The 17,346-nt window shown below is 34.9% G+C and overlaps 2 protein-coding genes across 3 annotated transcripts; both read right to left on the bottom strand.

The window, feature by feature from the left end:
• Positions 1-521: 521 nt before the first annotated feature.
• LOC132052076 (uncharacterized) lies at positions 522-5,636 on the bottom strand. Its single transcript, XM_059443435.1, has 2 exons — positions 5,194-5,636; positions 522-828 (listed from the first exon to the last, which is right to left on the bottom strand). Exons 1-2 carry the CDS (start codon positions 5,371-5,373, stop codon positions 655-657), a joined length of 354 nt encoding a protein of 117 aa, XP_059299418.1. The 5' UTR covers positions 5,374-5,636; the 3' UTR covers positions 522-654.
• Positions 5,637-10,284: 4,648 nt separating this feature from the next.
• LOC132052075 (probable alkaline/neutral invertase D) lies at positions 10,285-17,136 on the bottom strand. 2 transcript variants are annotated; one of them, XM_059443433.1, is made up of 5 exons: positions 16,982-17,136; positions 15,081-15,482; positions 14,366-14,797; positions 11,076-11,634; positions 10,285-10,861 (listed from the first exon to the last, which is right to left on the bottom strand). In XM_059443433.1, exons 2-5 carry the CDS (start codon positions 15,447-15,449, stop codon positions 10,566-10,568), a joined length of 1,656 nt encoding a protein of 551 aa, XP_059299416.1. In that variant the 5' UTR covers positions 15,450-15,482; positions 16,982-17,136; the 3' UTR covers positions 10,285-10,565. The 2 variants fall into 2 exon arrangements, with proteins under 2 accessions (XP_059299416.1, XP_059299417.1); XM_059443434.1 differs by having other exon boundaries at positions 16,978-17,125.
• Between the last annotated feature and the right edge of the window lie 210 nt (positions 17,137-17,346).

The raw sequence follows: 17,346 nt of genomic DNA, 5'->3' as shown, positions 1-17,346 counted from the left end.
TGTACACCCCGACAAAGGGAATTCAATTGAACCCCCTTCCCCAAAGCTAGCTCCGCAACTACAAGCAATCTCGCTAATGGGATTTGGGAATAACTGAAATCACAGCTCTTTGTAAACTTTGTTACAGTGTTGCCTCAAACAGTACAGATGAATACAGGCTGCTAATTTATATGACAGAAAAGGACAAGTTTGTTTTCTAAGAAAAATTACAAGCACTACTTTTTTATGTGCAAATGACACAACAGTATGACGGAGCACTACCTTGCTCTACGTTGAATCGACTGTGGACTCGTAACCTCATATTATATTTGCAAGCAACCATCACTTATCTTTTACAGGATGTAGTTGGACTGATCAGTGAAATGTCTGAACAACATCAAAAGGAAGAGAAGGCTCGGATAAACTCGGGGCTTTTCAGGGTTCCAAGGAAGAGCAAATTAGGTAGAACTGATTTTTAAAGCTCAAGCCTCAGAGAGGAACAACAGAAAAAAAAAATTCAATAAACTTTGAAGAGAGGCAGATCTAAAAAATTTCTTCCCAACTAAAAGAGGCAGCATACGTTCAATCTTGAATAAAATTTTATATGAGCATCCAGCAACTAGCTGTATAAACAAAACATAAGGACTGATATACTTTCACCTACTTTTAGTGCCTTCACTTCTTTGCTTTTGCAAATCTCAGACAACGATACTTCTCTCCACTAACTGTAATTTCAAGAGCTCCATCTTGATTATCTTGATTTGATGCAGTCCCCATTAGCACACTTTTCTCTTTCTCAAGGTTTTCCCTCTCCATCTTTAACCTGGCTTCTTGCCGAGCAATTTCTGCCTGGGATCAAAACTATGACATGTTACAATTTCTACGCTGTGGAACACCATCTACCATAAAGGCTCATACACTAGATACTTGACTCGTATTTGCTAAATCACTATAAAACGGCCATATATTTCCTTCTTTGACTAATGTAACTTCTGTGATGAACTTTAAACTCGAATAAATTGACCATGCTGCACATTTCCCGCAGCTACAAGTAAGAAATGTACTTATTTTTTGATAAATAAGAAATGTACTTTTAGCCTTAATGTGTTGAAACCATGAAACATGTAAGAAAACAAAGTCAACAAAAGAAATGCTTGCGTGCACAAAAAAGAAAAGAAAAAAAAACAGTTCTGCAATGTTAAATTTCACTACTTCATTAAGCATTCTCAATTTTCATTTCAGGTGTTGGCAAGGAATTAAATTTCCATGGATATCAACATTAGGCACGTGAAACTCCTCAGAACTAAGTTGTCAAGGACTTGCATTAAATCAAGATTCAGTTGAAATTCTCAAGAAAATCAGAAAGTATGGAGCAGGTCCTCATTCACTGTTCGCATTTTTGGAGAAACATGGAGCCTCTTATTCCATAATTGAGATGTATAGGTGAAGTTGAGCAAGTAAAATAATTATTGTTGGAACAGCTAAACAGCAGAAATACTGAACAAAATGCAAAATAATTATTTAAGTTAATGTGAAATTTTGTCTTAAACTGTGAGTACATTGAGTTCAGCTAGTTATCTTAATTGTGAAAAAATTAGCATTCACACATCTCTCAGTTCTCACTATTCCAAAATTGATCTATATTATTGCTACATTTGTAAGTCAAGACCTGGGAAAAACTACAATGACTAACGTTCCAATTGTCGCTTCCGACCAGAATGTGGGATTACAACTGGTTTTCTGTCTAGAAAAGGTCGCTGGCAAATGGTGTAAAAAACCACTACTAGTAAAAATCCATCCACTATAAATGAATAACATTCCAATTGTCGCATCCGATCAGAATGTGGAATTACAAATGGTTTTCTGTCTAGAAATGGTCGCTGGCAAATGGTGTAAAAAATCACTACTAGTAAAAATCCATCCACTATAAAACTTGATGAAGAGAAGGCCCTGATGGGAAGGTCAATTTTGAAAAAATATACATAGTGGAACAACTAGTAGACAGTTGAGCAACAGGCAATTAGAATTTTTATAACTGTCTTCATGTCAAAAAGATATGATGCTGGAAGGTGTGGTTTTCAAGAGGCAGCATGTAGTATTTTACCAGGGAAACCTGAATAGCCATTTCAATTTGCACTCAATGGTAGGAAAGAAGTAACAAGTGCATTGATTTCTTACAAGATAATTTAGAGTTCTAATACATCCGGCTTCAAAAGCTGAGTCTTCTTTTAAACATGTCGAAGGAAGCTCCACGGTCACATATTACGATATCACGCATCAAATCAAGTTTCCATATGACTTGTATGCTCAGAAGGTTTTTAACAGGGTTAAAAGTAAGATTATATCATGTAAATAAGAAGGGGTACATCTGATCCCTTAACTGCCTCGACAGATATGGGTGGAAATCTTTTAATCCAGAAAACTGCCAACCCTGTGTAATCTCTTGCATAATAGCATGACTTGGGCAAGCTAGAACTTAGGGCAGGAGCACGAAATTTCTATCTGATTGTTCCATTACAATCATCTTATAAATTATGAGATCGACTCATATCCACTATATGTTGCATAAACATATAAGTAAGAGAAGGGAATGTTCTAAAGTCACATCACACTGGAAGTCCTAGAGTTTGAACGGCTAATAGCTCCAAAGGGCATTATCTCAAAGTGTTGAATGCGCATTTCATGTGAGGGGATACCACTATGACTATGGGAAGCGACCTGAAACATTCCTATTTTCTTGAGTTTCTTATGCAAGTAATATAATTGAACTTCTGTAGATTTACTGATGAACCTGCTTTTTTCCATATAAATGCTAAGGATATGACTGAATTTCCACAAAACAATATCACTGAGGAATACTTTCTGATTCAACTCCGGGTGTTAATGTGTTGTCTACCATAATTGAGATACCACTCAGGTGGCCTTTATAGAGAAAGATTTGAATGAAACAGGGCGAACACAAACTCTAAAACTTCAGTATACACGGTCTAATTATTGCAAAAAATCCTATCGATTGGTCGTTAACCAATAAGATCAACCTTAGACTACAGAGGTTCTGTTAATTTATTTTAGAAGCCTCTTGTTGAGACCCTGGTACATAAATTAGGTTACAACACAGTCAACTAGATAACCTATGATACCAAATTGACCAGAAGTCAAATTAAGCAAAGGGCATATAGTACACTTTTTTATATGGATATTTGACATTTCAATAGCACCAATAAGTCTGTACATCATCATTTCCAACCTATACCATTACGCTTATCCAGTGCCTGTAACAAGGATGCATTTATTGTATCAGGTGAATGTAAACCAGATTGGTTAACCCTGAGCTAGGTAGATTAGTTAATCTTTCAAACCACATAAAATTCCAAAGCAACATGAGGGTGGCTTTACATATACACTTTAAGAGGTCAACGAGCATCTTTTTAACACAATGGAGTAAGCTGGTCATTTTTCATTTCATTCAATTCAATGGAATGGCCTAACACTTATAAGTTAAAGGAAAACAATAATGCTACACGTTCTATATTATGTCCCTCCAATATTAGTTATCAAAAGAAATTAAAAAAAAGTTCTTGCATTTTCTCAAGCATGGTATAAAAGGAATTTTAAGCTAATCAATATCTCCCATTCAATAAATCAACAAGGCCTCAATCCCAAACTATCTGGATTAGATTAAGAACCCTATGTGTGCATTCTACTCTATTAGGGCTCATTTTATCCCAATGCTGGTAAGTAACATGTGTTTCTCGGAAAAATAGGATTTCGAGGTTCTCTCATCTCATACTTACACCTATACTAACATACACGTCCTTAAACAAATATAAGGACTTTTGATAAACATTGGACTTAATGTAAGTGCTACAACAATTACGCATTACTCCCAACTAGTTGACATATCCTACATAAGTCCTTTGTTCCATTATGTTATATTCTTACTAAATACTAAGTCTGCAATAATTCCAAAAGATTATAGGTCTTTTCAACTAACTACTTGATATTTGGTCAACTTTGTTCCCCTTTTAATACATATTGGTCTAAGTAGGACAGGAAAAAACCTACTGTTCCTATACTATGGCTCCTTCAGTTTTTAGTTATAAAAATTAAGAAGAAAAAAAATGTGCTTCCTTTTTTCGAGCATACTTTGAAATTTATACTCCCTCCGTTTCAAAATGTTTGTTTTACTTTCCTATTTATTCTGTTTAGAAAAGAATGTCTCTTTCCTTTTTTGGCAACTCTTTAATTTCAACTTTCCACAAGCATGTTTAAGACCACAAGATTAAAGGGCATTTTGGTACATTCTACACATCTTTAATTTAAGACCACAAGAATTAAAAGTGTTCTTTACTTTCTTAAACTCCGTACCAAGTCAAAACCAGACAAACATTTTGAAACAGAGGGAGTAATAAGCTGATCTGTACAAAAATACAGCACTTGCATCAGCAGTATACTTCGAGTAAATTCAGTCAATTGAACAAAATGGAAAGCCTTAAAGACTTAAATGAAATGAATCCAAATAAGTAGAATGAATTTCGAGGATTCCTCTAACCAACCCAGTTAGTAGTTTACAATTGAGGCATAATTGACTGATCGATTGATTTAAAAGACAGGAAGCCAAAAATCATACCAGAAAAAACAAAAACAAAAAACTAAGCTTTCCAAATAAAGAAGGGATTTCCTTTTCAAATCAATCTATTCCATTTCTCCCAAAAATGGAAAAATCTGTCCCAACTTATTTGATAGTCTTTGAAGCTAAATTGGATTATGAAAAGTACTATAAGCTGCAACTTTTCTCATATCAATTTGGTGGTGAAAAATTACATCCTAAAATGTTGATCAAAGTTCATGCAGTTTGAATCTCGGTGAAAAGTATCACATAAATTGGGACACATGGAGTACAAAAGCACCCCACTTGACAAGTTTCACCATACTTCAAGAAATTCACTCAACCCCAATTCAAGAAACAGCAAAAATAAGTTCAAATAACTAAAAATTTCAAAGAAAGAATGGAATTTTCATCTACATCTTAAAATGCTAGTCAAAGTTCATGCAATTTGAATCTCGACGAAAAGTATCACATAAATTGAAACATAGGGAGTACAAAAGTACCCCACTTGACAAGTTTCACCATACTTCAAGAAATTCACTCAAACCCAATTCAAGAAACAGCAAAATAAGTTCAATATTTTCAAGAAAGAATGGATTTTTCACCTCACGACGAGAGAGTTCAGCTTTCCAAGCAGCTTCACGTTCAGCAACCTCACGTTCACGCTCTTCAATGTAACTCTGCATCTCCCTTTCTTTCATTATCCTGTCTTGTATGTCAGCATCTAATGCTTCTTTCAATTCTTGTACAAATTTATCAACCACTGCTTTTATTCTCAACGACATGAAAGAAAACAATCTTTTTCGCTCTTCTTCTTCAAAGATTGTTTATTTTTTCTGTTTCAAAGAGACAGTTTTTGGAGAACACTGCTATTTTTTTGTTACTGCTGCCACTAAAGGAGCATTCAAAGCGGGGAGAGAGGTTTGCTTTGGCTTTTTTGGGTAGAGTTAGGCTGACTGAAGAAGGAAAGAATATTATGTGAATGTTGAGGAGATCAATTTTAGGCCTTTAGTTTTCTTCTCTTTTTGTTTTCTTCCTTCTTCCTGACAAACACTAATACTGGTAACTTCTCTTTAAGGCCCAATAGTCTTTTAATGAGTTTTGGGCTAAGATTATCCCTCGTTTATGAGAGTAGATCTATTTTGGTCCCTTAAATATAAGGAATAACTACATGATATAACAAATATATAGTGAGTATTTATATTTAGTAGCTATAGTTTAATTTAATTACTTCTCATAGCAAATATTTGTGTATTAATATCATTTAGTAACTATATATATATATACACACACACAAAATAGAATACTCATCCTACTATTCACTTTCAACCCATCTCTCTCCCCCCTCTTCTCCCCACTGCTCCGCCGCCGGCCACCACCGCCGCCAGAGCTCCGGCGAAATGCCGTGCCGTTCACCACTGTCACTGCCAGCCCCTTCCCCTTTTCCCTTTCTTCTCCAGCCATACTTTTTTTTCCTTTCTTCTCCGACGGATCTGAGCATTGTTGGTAGCAAAAACCAAAAAAAGCTCAGATCTATGACGGATCTGAGCAAAGCAAAGCCCGGCGGTGGCTTCTCCGAGAAGAAAAACTCGTATCTACGTCGGAAAAAAAATGTTCTCGTTGTATTAGCCGAAATTTTTTTAAAATTTATGTTGTTGTATTAGCGGAATTTTTTTTGTTAGATCTAGAAAAATCTAGATTTTAATGTATTTGTTGTATATTTACCGTGTATACAATATTTTTTCGCTTGTATTTGTTGTATACATACCGAAAAATATGGTGTACTTGTTAATTTTTTGGTGTATCTATGTTGTATACAATATTTTTACTTTGTATTTGTTGTATGCATACCGAAAAATATGGCATATTTGTTAATTTTTTGGTGTATGAATGTTTTATATTGTATTTTTCTATATCGGTTGTATACATACCGAAAAAATATGATGTATTTTGTGTAATTATTGGTGTATATGTATTCAGCTTTTTAATCGTTGTATTCATTTAATACAACAAGTCAATTTATGAATACGATAGTTATTTTATGAATACAATTGGAAAAAATTGTTGTATTCATGAATATAGCTAAAAAAAAAAAAATTGAATACACATGTAGAGTCAAATTTGGTTTTAAGAACGTAAATATTGAAACATTAGCTATGCAGCTTGATTAAACCCTAAATGTTTGCTATTTATGTAAAATGTCATAAATATAACGTTAAGCATATTTAATTTATTATTTATGAGAGTAAGTTTATTTTGGTCTCTTAAATATAACGCTTTGCATATTTAATCCCTTAACTATGCTAAAGTGGAGCACTTTTGGTCTCCCTAATAGAACTCGTTTAAAAAGTAACGGTGCTAAACTCATGTGACACTCACGTGACTTACAAGAGGCTAAACTCATTGGACAAAAATACTAAACTCATTCGCCTTTCCCCCTAACTTCATATGAAGAAACAATTCACCGAAAAAACACCCTAGCCTCTCTGTAGAAAGCTTCAATTGGTTGGAAGAAGAGGAAGCTGATTTTTCAAAACAGGCAGAAGATTTATCAAATATGTTGAAATTTGCATTCACATGCTTCTGAAAAAATTGGAGCGGTTTCACTAATTAAGATAATTTATAACAATTGTTAAAAATAATTTTAATTTTTTTTTAAATATTTAACAAAAAAAAAATTATATTCACATGCTTCCAAAATAAGTGGAACGGACCCATGTGTGCTGCCAGATAACCGTTTAAGAGTTGGTTATCAATCATATGATCCAAATATTATGAGTTGCTTTGTTAATATCTTATATGAGTTGCATTTTTTTTTTTTTTTAGAGAAACTCCATTAGTCTGCTTTGCATTTTGTCAGATGGATTTAGCATGTTACGAGTCACGTGAGTGTCACAAGGGTTTAGCACAATTACTTTTTAAACAGGTTCTATTGGGGAAACCAAAAGTGCTCCCCTTTAGCATAGTTAAGGGATTAAATATGCTTGGCGTTATATTTGAGGGATCAAAATAAACCTATTCCCATAGATAAGGGATCAAATATGCTCAGAATTATATTTGAGGGACCAAAATGAACCTACTCTCATAGACAAGGGATAATTTTAGCCCAAAACTCATCTTTTCTCCACTCCTTTCACACAAATGCCCCTATTTTGGGGCGCTCTTCAATTTTTCCCCCCAAATGTTTGGTCTTTAATTTTATTATTCGGCACTAAATAATTTAGATTTCGTTTGGCAAAATTTACATTTAGCTTCGGCATATGTATAAGGCAAAACTTTCAACACTTAACATAATCTGAAAAATACTACACAAATTATGCGGCATAACTTAATTTCTACGAAACTTGTGCCGACTGAGATGAAGCTCAGTTCCAAAGATAAAAAAATATTACAAAACCTATGCCGAACGAAGCACGTCTGAATATTTTTCTTAAATAAGCAGCAGATGCAAAAATTAAAAACCACATATATATGGAGCAAAAATTAAAGAACAATGCATTTGACGGCCAATCCGTGCAAAAACTTATTTTCCTTACTCAAAGAATTGAGTGATATCATATCACTATTACTCTCGTTTATTTTAAATTAAGGACATTTTATATTGTGTTGCTTTTTCAGTTATTATACACTTTTAAAAAAAAAATTATTACATAGGGGGTAGGGAAGGGGAAATGGGGAGAGAATTACAACGTGGGGATTTGAACCCTCACCAACAAGTTAAAAGTTCAGGTAGTCAACTAATTGAGCTACTAGATCCCTACCAGTTATTATACACCTAAATTTCTCGAGATATCATTTTTTTCATAAGTGTTTTTTTTTTAACCCCTCCCCCAGGAGCTTTCCCTAAGTTGTCTTGGTGACTCAACTCATAATCTTCGGGTTGAAGATGGAGCGAGCTTACCATATGAAGAACCCTTCTTGTCTCTTATAAGTGTTCGAAACATTACAAGCAACATTTTTATTTTATTTTATTTTATATATATGGTACTTGTTGCATTTGCACTTTATGGCCTAGCATAGAAAGCCCCGAACTATTTTTTTTTTCTTTTTTCCTCTCCTATTTATTCTTTTTCTCTTTTTATTTTTAAAGTTTCTTATTTTCCTCTCCTTGTCACACCATTCACCACTTTTAGGCTTTTACCATCTCATATCACAGCAGTCAGAATCAGAGGAAATTATGTATAATCCCTTTTAAATTACAATTATTTGATTGACACAAAAATTAAGAAATTAGTTTGACTAACAAAATGAAAATTAGAATAATAACAGGCAATTAATTAAATAGAAAAATATCATGTCAAAGTAAATTTAAAAACTTATTTTGAAATGGTGCTTTTATATATAAAAAGGTTGAGTTTATATGTGCATTCAATTTCCACTTGAAAATTAGTCAATTTACCATTTTTATTAAAGAATAAAAAGGGACCAAAGAGAGTCTTTGGACAACCAAATAAACGCATAAGATGTGTTTGTTAATAGATTCAACAACAACAACAACATACCTAGTAAAATCTCACAAAGTGGATTTGGGGAGGGTAGAGTGTACACAAATCTTACCCCTATCTTGGGAGGCAGAGGTGATATTTCTGGTAGACCATCGGTACAAGAACAAGCAATTCAAAACAATTAAAAAAACCCATACAAAATACAATTGAGAGCATGATAGAGCATAAGATGTGTTTTTTAATAGATTATTATTACTTACTCATGGTTAATTAATTCATATTTTTACCTTATTAAGTTACTTAATCATGATAAATTGATATAGCATGATGTATATCGAGTATGGATAAGTGTTTGCCGAGATAAACCATCCCACGTTCAAAGTAGGCGTTAGATAAACTAAATAATACAGCATCTGTAATTATAATTGCTCTGTTTATTCTCATTATGAGGCAAATGTTCCAATTCCCATATTTCTTGGCAAATGTTGCAACTTTTTGGGGTCGTAGTTTTCTAATTAACTGACAAAATAAGCGTACCAACATATTTTTTTCCTAATTTGTCAAAAACATATTCTCTTGGATGATAATAAGTGATGTCGTTTAAACAACTTCTATTTTCTTGCATAGTGACATGCTCGGATTATGTGGGATCCAAATTAACGGTGGACACAGAAATGTTCTCAATTATTATGAAAATTGTGGGTCTTTTTCTTATTCTCGGTCTCCATCTGTCTCAAACATGTTACATCTCTAAACCTGATAAGACTGCCTTTATACTACATTTCTTTTTAATAATCGAAGCTGTCCAAGTTAACTAGTGCGCACCCTCAACTAATTTTATAGGTATTTACTATCTCCCATTTGCACGGCTTTCAAATAACTCTATCCACTAAGACTTGGACAGATATGAAGAAATCACCTAGTATTTTTTGCTTTTGTAGAATTTCAAACCAAAAACCTCATATGGTTTTCATTTCATAGGCCACTAGCCTTTATTCAGTGTCTCCTATGATAATTGGTGCTTTGTTTACACCTCTTTTGTTGAAAATTACTACTACTTTTTTATTATCAGTTGTTGCTTTATCAATAGGACCGCAAATTGAGGAACTTTTTTCGCAAACATGTTCATTCGATTAGTTTGTTAAGTAATAATCAGGGCAGGTAGCTATCTTTGAGTATACCTTTGTTTTAGGTGCAGCAAGGGAACAAATTATATCAAGAAGGTTTGTTCAATTTAGGAAACAATTAATATAGTTAGAAACATCATATTCACTGTCTTTGTCCAAACAATTAGAGCATTAGTTTCTAAAATTTGTCCAACACAGTGGAAACTATCAAAACAAAAGTCTCTTATTTTGAGAAAAAAAGACAGATCTGGCTGGATGCTAATTTACACAAAGGAAACTTTTAAGCAAACCTACAAGGACAAATAGCCAAAGAATTGTGTTCTTGTAAAATTAACAAAAAGATCTCTCACCTTCTGTGTTTCTCTATCCATTTCTACTGTTTGTCTCTTGCTTCAAATCGACGCCTCAGCACGTCCACGAAGATGATCGTTTGATTACAGGCTTCATTTGCTTGTCCTCTTCCAAAGAGATCATTCCCAAGTGTGAAGGATCCTCCAGCAACATCTTTGCTACAAGATATCCAGCAATTGACCATGTCTGGTGCTTCCTTGCTTGTTTACCAATGTATCTTCCGAGTTTTCCATCGTAATATTCGGGCCAGCTGTCTTTAAGCAAGCGGCTCTCAGCAAGATCAATTGCTCGTCTTGCGATTTGTGGCCGCCCAGTCTTAATGCAGGCAGCCGTTAGCAACCACAAAAGCACTGCGTTTAATAGATAAACCATACTTTGCATTAGCAAGTACAAGATCAATTGACATCAAGAATTAGCATATGCATTTCATTTCTTTCTGACAGTGCCACAGAAGCAATATAGATGTCATCTTTCTCTAATAAAACTAAAACTTTTCTACTCAATAGCAGGAGTTAAATAGTAAAGTATCAAATCAGGTGCAGTGCTAAAGGACGATGGTCGAACCTGGCCAAGATCCTCCGTTATGGTAACTCCATCTAATATTCTTGGGATCACAACCAGTTACTATCCGCCATTCATGATTTTCAATTGCTGGATAGCATATCTTCAAAGGCATATCGGCTACTAGCTCCTCCCAGCGGGCTTCTATGAGATCCATAATAGCAGAAGCTTGCTCTGGAGTGGCAAGGGAAGACAAGATGGCAATACAGTTACCCAAAGCAAACCACCTGAAGTCCATCCTTGCAGGACTAACGTTTCCAATAAAGTAACCACCACGCGTAGGCACAAAATCAAATACCCATTCTGGGATTGAATCAGGAATAACATTAAACTTATTTACTGCAGTGTGAGAATACTCTTCAGTTTTATAGCGATATATGTCATTTAACTGTTGAAAGTCAAGCCAAAAATAACTTCGCATATGATAACTCAAGGCATGCAGGCGTTTCACTATTCTCTCAATAAATTCGTTCCCCTCTGTATCGTGCTTCAACATGGCCAATGCAGATCTTAGTGCCATGAAGAAGAGTGCTTGGATCTCAATAGGATATCCATAAACTCCCTGAAAATCAACCACAATAATTAAAAGATCCAATTAACGTCTCTTCAATAACTTTTACGTTAATAATGTCCATTGTAATATTTATCACTACAAAACAGAATTTGGGAGGCAAGAAATAGTTGTATTACTACTAATCTTTTAAGGAAAAGTATCCAGTCCTCTAAGAGTGGATAAGGAAACTCACAAAGGCGAGAATTCTAGTCTCTTATTTAGAGCCATTTACAATGTTTAGAGTTTCCAGATCATTGTCAGATATGCAGAAGAAACAACAGAATAATATAAAGAAAAGGTTCACCTCCTAGATATTCATCAACTTAAAATTCAACTTTTTAAGAAATTTGTATGTCATGGATAACTAAGCTGGAACAGAAGCTTCAGAAACGATGAAATATAACAATTCAAAGCATGAGGCATAACCAGAAACGATTTAATTAAGCCATGTAATGTTTTCTCCTTTTTCTTAGAAAAAACAGTAAAGAAAGATTTCACTAGATAAGCCATGTTATGTTTTGTCTTTTATCTTCTAATAGTCTGTAGATTATGCCTATGCAAAGAAGCAGGAAAATAACAAAAATTAAAAATTTAAAGAAAAAGAAGAGGAAGACGAAGATTTCTTTCCCCTTCAACAAAGAAGAATATGAGCTGTGTGGCAGCTTTTTAGCGCTGAAATACAGAATAAAATCCTACTATTCCTCCTTTTCTCTTTTAGCTTTATCACTTGTTTCTCTTTGATTGACTATCCCAAAGTCAATGTAAAACGAGTAATTGCTAAAGACGAATGGTTCGTATTTCTCGCAAAAGTTCTTTGTCCGAGAAACTATCAGATAAGTTTTAGACAAGGAAAACTAACAGATTAGTTAATAACTCTTAATCCAAACATCAAGATTGTATGTCCGACACTTGAACTGTTGAACTTAAGTTAGGGACCAAAATATCAATATTCTGAACAATTGAACAACAATTGCTGACCAAGGAAGAACATCACTTTTTTATAATTGTTAACAAGGAAGAACATCACTTGAAGAGGCTAATGACCCAAACAAACTTTTAGGGGGCTATTTTTTTTTTGATTAAGCACCGGGTGTCCGTCTCTTTGAACTAATCCCGGAAGAACCCGCAAGTGCACCACGGGTAATTCACCCCGTCCGATGGCCCTCGAAATTGTTTGCACCCAGCGGGTTTCGAACTTGAGACCTTGAAAGGGAGCACCCCAAGGCTCAAGTCAAACAACCCCGAGGGTTAACTTTTAGGGGGCTATTAATGCTACGATAACTGTGTATTTGTTTTGTTGAAAAATCTCCCATGAAGTTTATCTTAAGATGCCTTCTGATGGACTGAGGGATTGCACAAGAGCATTTCCCAAAGACACTGATATAAAAATAAGCAGGGCATTGCCTATTGCTATTTTATTTTCCTACAGTAACTTAGGACAGAGATTTGAAGGGGAGCCTTGGCGTAACTGGTAAAGTTGCTGCCATGTGACCAGGAGGTCACGGGTTCGAGCCGTGGAAACAGCCTCTTGCAGAAATGCAAGGTAAGGCTGCGTACAATAGACCCTTGTGGTCTGGCCCTTCCCCGGACCCCGCGCATAGCGGGAGCTTAGTGCACCGGGCTGCCCTTTTTTTTTTTTTTTTAAACTTAGGACAGAGATTTACATGCATAAGCCCTTACCTGAAACATCACCAAGAAAGCTACACTAGGAACATTCACTGAATTCTACTACATTTAAATTCCATTTCCTGTGCCTTAGAGTCCATCTCACGTACTCGCAGGGACAAAGAAAACAAAGCTAAAGGTCTCTAGTAGACAATCCGTTGCACAAGTTCATTTTCTGACCGGAAGATTTGTGAATCGTAGAGCAATAACCACAAAACATAAGATGAAAAAGCATAGAAGAACATAGGGTACACATCTAAATGCAATCCCCGTCACAAAAATTGTAAGCACTAAATTAGACAAGCAGATACTTGCAACATGTTCATGAGTTCTGCATAAAGGGCATCACCTCCAGCATCAGCATAATAGTCCATCTCCACATTATGCATAATGCAGGGATCGGAGGGCAGAAGCACACTATGAAGATTGACAACTTCATAAACAAATAAAAAATTCTTTTTATTTCCAGAGATGTACACATAGAAGTTTCGAAAAGTCCATGATACCAACCCTTTTAGTCAATTGATCATGAGATTTCTTAACAAAATTTCTTTAGTTATGTTGATTCTGGAAGGATCAGCCAGTAAGATCAGTGGATACCAAGAGATCAGCTCCATTATTAGCACCATTTGAGTTTTTGTACGAGCTTATAAGATACTTTGGCTTATCTACCCAGACTGGTAAAAGCTAAAGTGCTTATAAGCCAAAATCAGTCAAAACCTTAAGTTGGGGGTATAATGAGTTTAAAGTAAACTAAGACACAAATTAATTTGTATTTGAATCAATTCAGGATTAAAAATCTTGCAATGATCAACTTATTTTTAGTGTAGACATCTTTAATGGTATTTATGTTATTTTAAATGAAAATTACTTATCATCACTTTTTGAACAAACACATCAATTGCTGATTATCAGTTTCAACAGTTCTGCCCAAAAAGGTAACTCCTTAGGTATAAAACCATCTTCAGCACTTGATGCTTATCAACTACCCCAATGGCTAAGCTAAATAGGCTTTATAACACAATGATAAGAAGATCCAACAATGTTAAGAAGGTAAGATGACAAAATATATTACCATTCTCCGATCAATCATTGAGCATCCATCAGCACATAGGAGCGTTGGAAATGTGTCAAATCCTTCGGATAAACACAAGCTTAATATAAGCCTCATCCCCTTCTGGCACTCTGGTGTTTCAGCAAGACTCAGATCTCCAGTAGATTTTGTGTAAGCACGGAGAAGAATTATCCACCAAAACCCAGAATCAACTGGAGCAACTCTTCCAATTGCACTCTCACCAAAATCTGCTACTATGGTATCTGTCTTACGAACAGGATCATGAAGAACCTTGAAACTAGCAGGCATAACCCCTTCTCCCAGCTTGAAATTATCTATTCTTTTTTCCCATCCCTGAAGCTGAAGTGTCTTTAACAAGAAGTTCTTAACTATATCCGGCTCTCCATTCATCAGGAAGGCCAAAGCACTAGGCACAAAATCTCGAACAAAAACCTACACATCAAAGAAAAACTTCAATGTATAAATACTCTGATAATACAGATAATATGATACTCCTTATCACATCACTGTACCTCCATATTAAACCCAGTTTCGGCATCAATATGACAATATCCCACACATATATATGTATGGCATATAAATGGGTTTCCAGTATTTTTGTCAAAAAGTCACACCTGATCATAGTATATAATACCAATATTATGCAAATTACTAAATCAAAATCACATAAGAGCTCCAAGATACCGTAACGCTTAGATTTCATGTAAATACTGACCTGATCATAGTTGAGGACTTCTTCAGAGGAATGGTCAACTGCAGCAATTGTGCCAACTGGTTGACTGCGAAAATAAACCAAAGAGTGGCGGAGAGCATCCCATGCTTCAGCGACCATTGGATGGGGCTCAAAAGAGTTCCGGGCTGATGAAGTTGGTGTGTCCAAGACTGACCGGCCTGGTGAGGCACTTTCATAATGATCTAAACCTCTAGATAGGCCTATGGATAACTCACTGAGTGACCTCTCATCAAAAGATCTCTTCCTCTCTATGTTTAACCTCGGCTTGTCGAGAAGCTTAGAGAGATCATAATCATCTATTTCAGAAATGGAGCAGTTGGAGCTCACATTTCTCATTCCAGTTCCGTCCATGCTCGCCTTAACCCTTCAATCCCTGGAAGTACTCTATATCATAAACAATAACACCTTTTAGTACAAAACACAAGTTGCAGACCCATATAAAAAAACAAAATTGTTATTTATTTTAGAGCCACCTGTCAACCCACTAGCACTCTGTGTTGCACAAAAAGTATTTGTGTGTGTGAGTGTGTTTGTGAGCATGCATTTGTATTAATCAATCAACTTGCCGTAGTAGCAAATTAGTTAGATCGGCTATATGAATCCATTCCACTTCATCCGAACAGATTTTATTTCAATACTCGTAAGTAACTTACAGGCATACATGTAGATGCATTGATATACACATACATACAAATGTGTGTGCACGTACGCTCAAGTGTGTCAAAACACATATATAGGATAGTCAAAACCTCCAGAAAATCAAATATAACTAGAAAAATCATAAGCAATAGCCCCTTTAGACTACAGTACAATTTGCAAACCCACATAAAAACATGAACTCGTTATCTATCTATATAACTGGGTACTCCTCAACCAGCAAACATTATGCCTCGCATAAAAGAAAAAGGCACTTTTCTGTACTTAAAGTTGGAAGATTTGTGTGCTTATATGTAGAAACACATAAATAGATGGTCAGGAAGTCCAGAAAATCATATAGTATAGAAAAATCCAGAACCGAAATTGTACTGAGCACGAATCCACGTAACATTATGGCTCAACTGGACGCAAAAAATGAGACAATGACCAATAGCTATCATCCCAACCATTAAACAAAGGGACAAACAAAGTAAGAATAATAAAGATTTCACTTTTCAATCTTATCCACCATTTTGAAGGACTGCAGTAGCCAGTAAGTTATAATGCTGGTTATTATTATTACATTACTATAATCAAAATAACCTTATCCAAAAAGAAAGTATGGCTATTTAACCGCTAGTACTAACTACCATAATCAAGATTTTCAGATTTCTCCAATAGGATGATAATAATTTTAGAAAGAATAATAATATAGGATTCTGTAAAAGTAGCTCATTAAAAAGATCAAATCTTTGAGCTTTTAATCCCAACCATTATGCAGACAAACAAAGTAAGAATAATAAAGATTTCACTCTACAGTATCCAATAAGTTATAATGCTGGTCATTATTATTACATTACCATAATCAAAATAACCTTATCCAAAATAAAGTACAGATATTAAACTGATACCAATTAAACATAATCAAGCTGTTCAGATTTCTAATTCTTAAAAGAACAAAAATACTGGATTCTATAAAAGGAAGCTCATAAAAAAGATCAAATCTTTGAGGTTTTTAGCCATACCCCAATTCAGAAAACAAGCTACATATGACAAACTCAAGATCCAAACACAATGAAGAACAGAACATAATGAAAACAAAGAAAAAGATACAGTAGAAGTGTTTCTTGAGAATCAAAATAACCAATTACCAAGACCCAAGTTAGATCTAAAGCTGATTTTCCACAAAACACACACAAATTACAAGCTTTTAGAGAAACAAGATGAATATGTAGAGCCAAACAGACCTTTAGTTAGAGAGAGAAAGAAAGAAGAAGGGATATTTTCCGACGTAATAATGGCCGGAGCAACGGCGAGATCGCCTGAGAGAAAGAGTGTGTGTAGAAATGGAAGAAGAGAAAAAAAGAGCTTATTGTTAAGAGCTCATTATTTATAGACTGATACAATTAAAAAGTTTTGGCTATTGTGGGTACCACGTACAGCTGGAATATTATTTCTTTAGGATAAATTGGTTTGGCAATTGGCGAGTAAGAGAAAACCAACAAAGAATTGTTTAAGTACTACGGTAGGACTACAATTTATCACCCTTTCCCAAAAGTGTATAAAAAATTGGAATATTAAATTTGGAAGGATGGAGAAAATTTGGTGACGC

The sequence above is a fragment of the Lycium ferocissimum genome, chromosome 4 (genome assembly GCF_029784015.1).
Source record: "Lycium ferocissimum isolate CSIRO_LF1 chromosome 4, AGI_CSIRO_Lferr_CH_V1, whole genome shotgun sequence".
NCBI classification, from domain to species: domain Eukaryota; kingdom Viridiplantae; phylum Streptophyta; class Magnoliopsida; order Solanales; family Solanaceae; genus Lycium; species Lycium ferocissimum.
The sequence above is the reverse complement of the archived record's forward strand: the minus strand, read 5'-3'. Positions and strand labels throughout refer to the sequence as shown.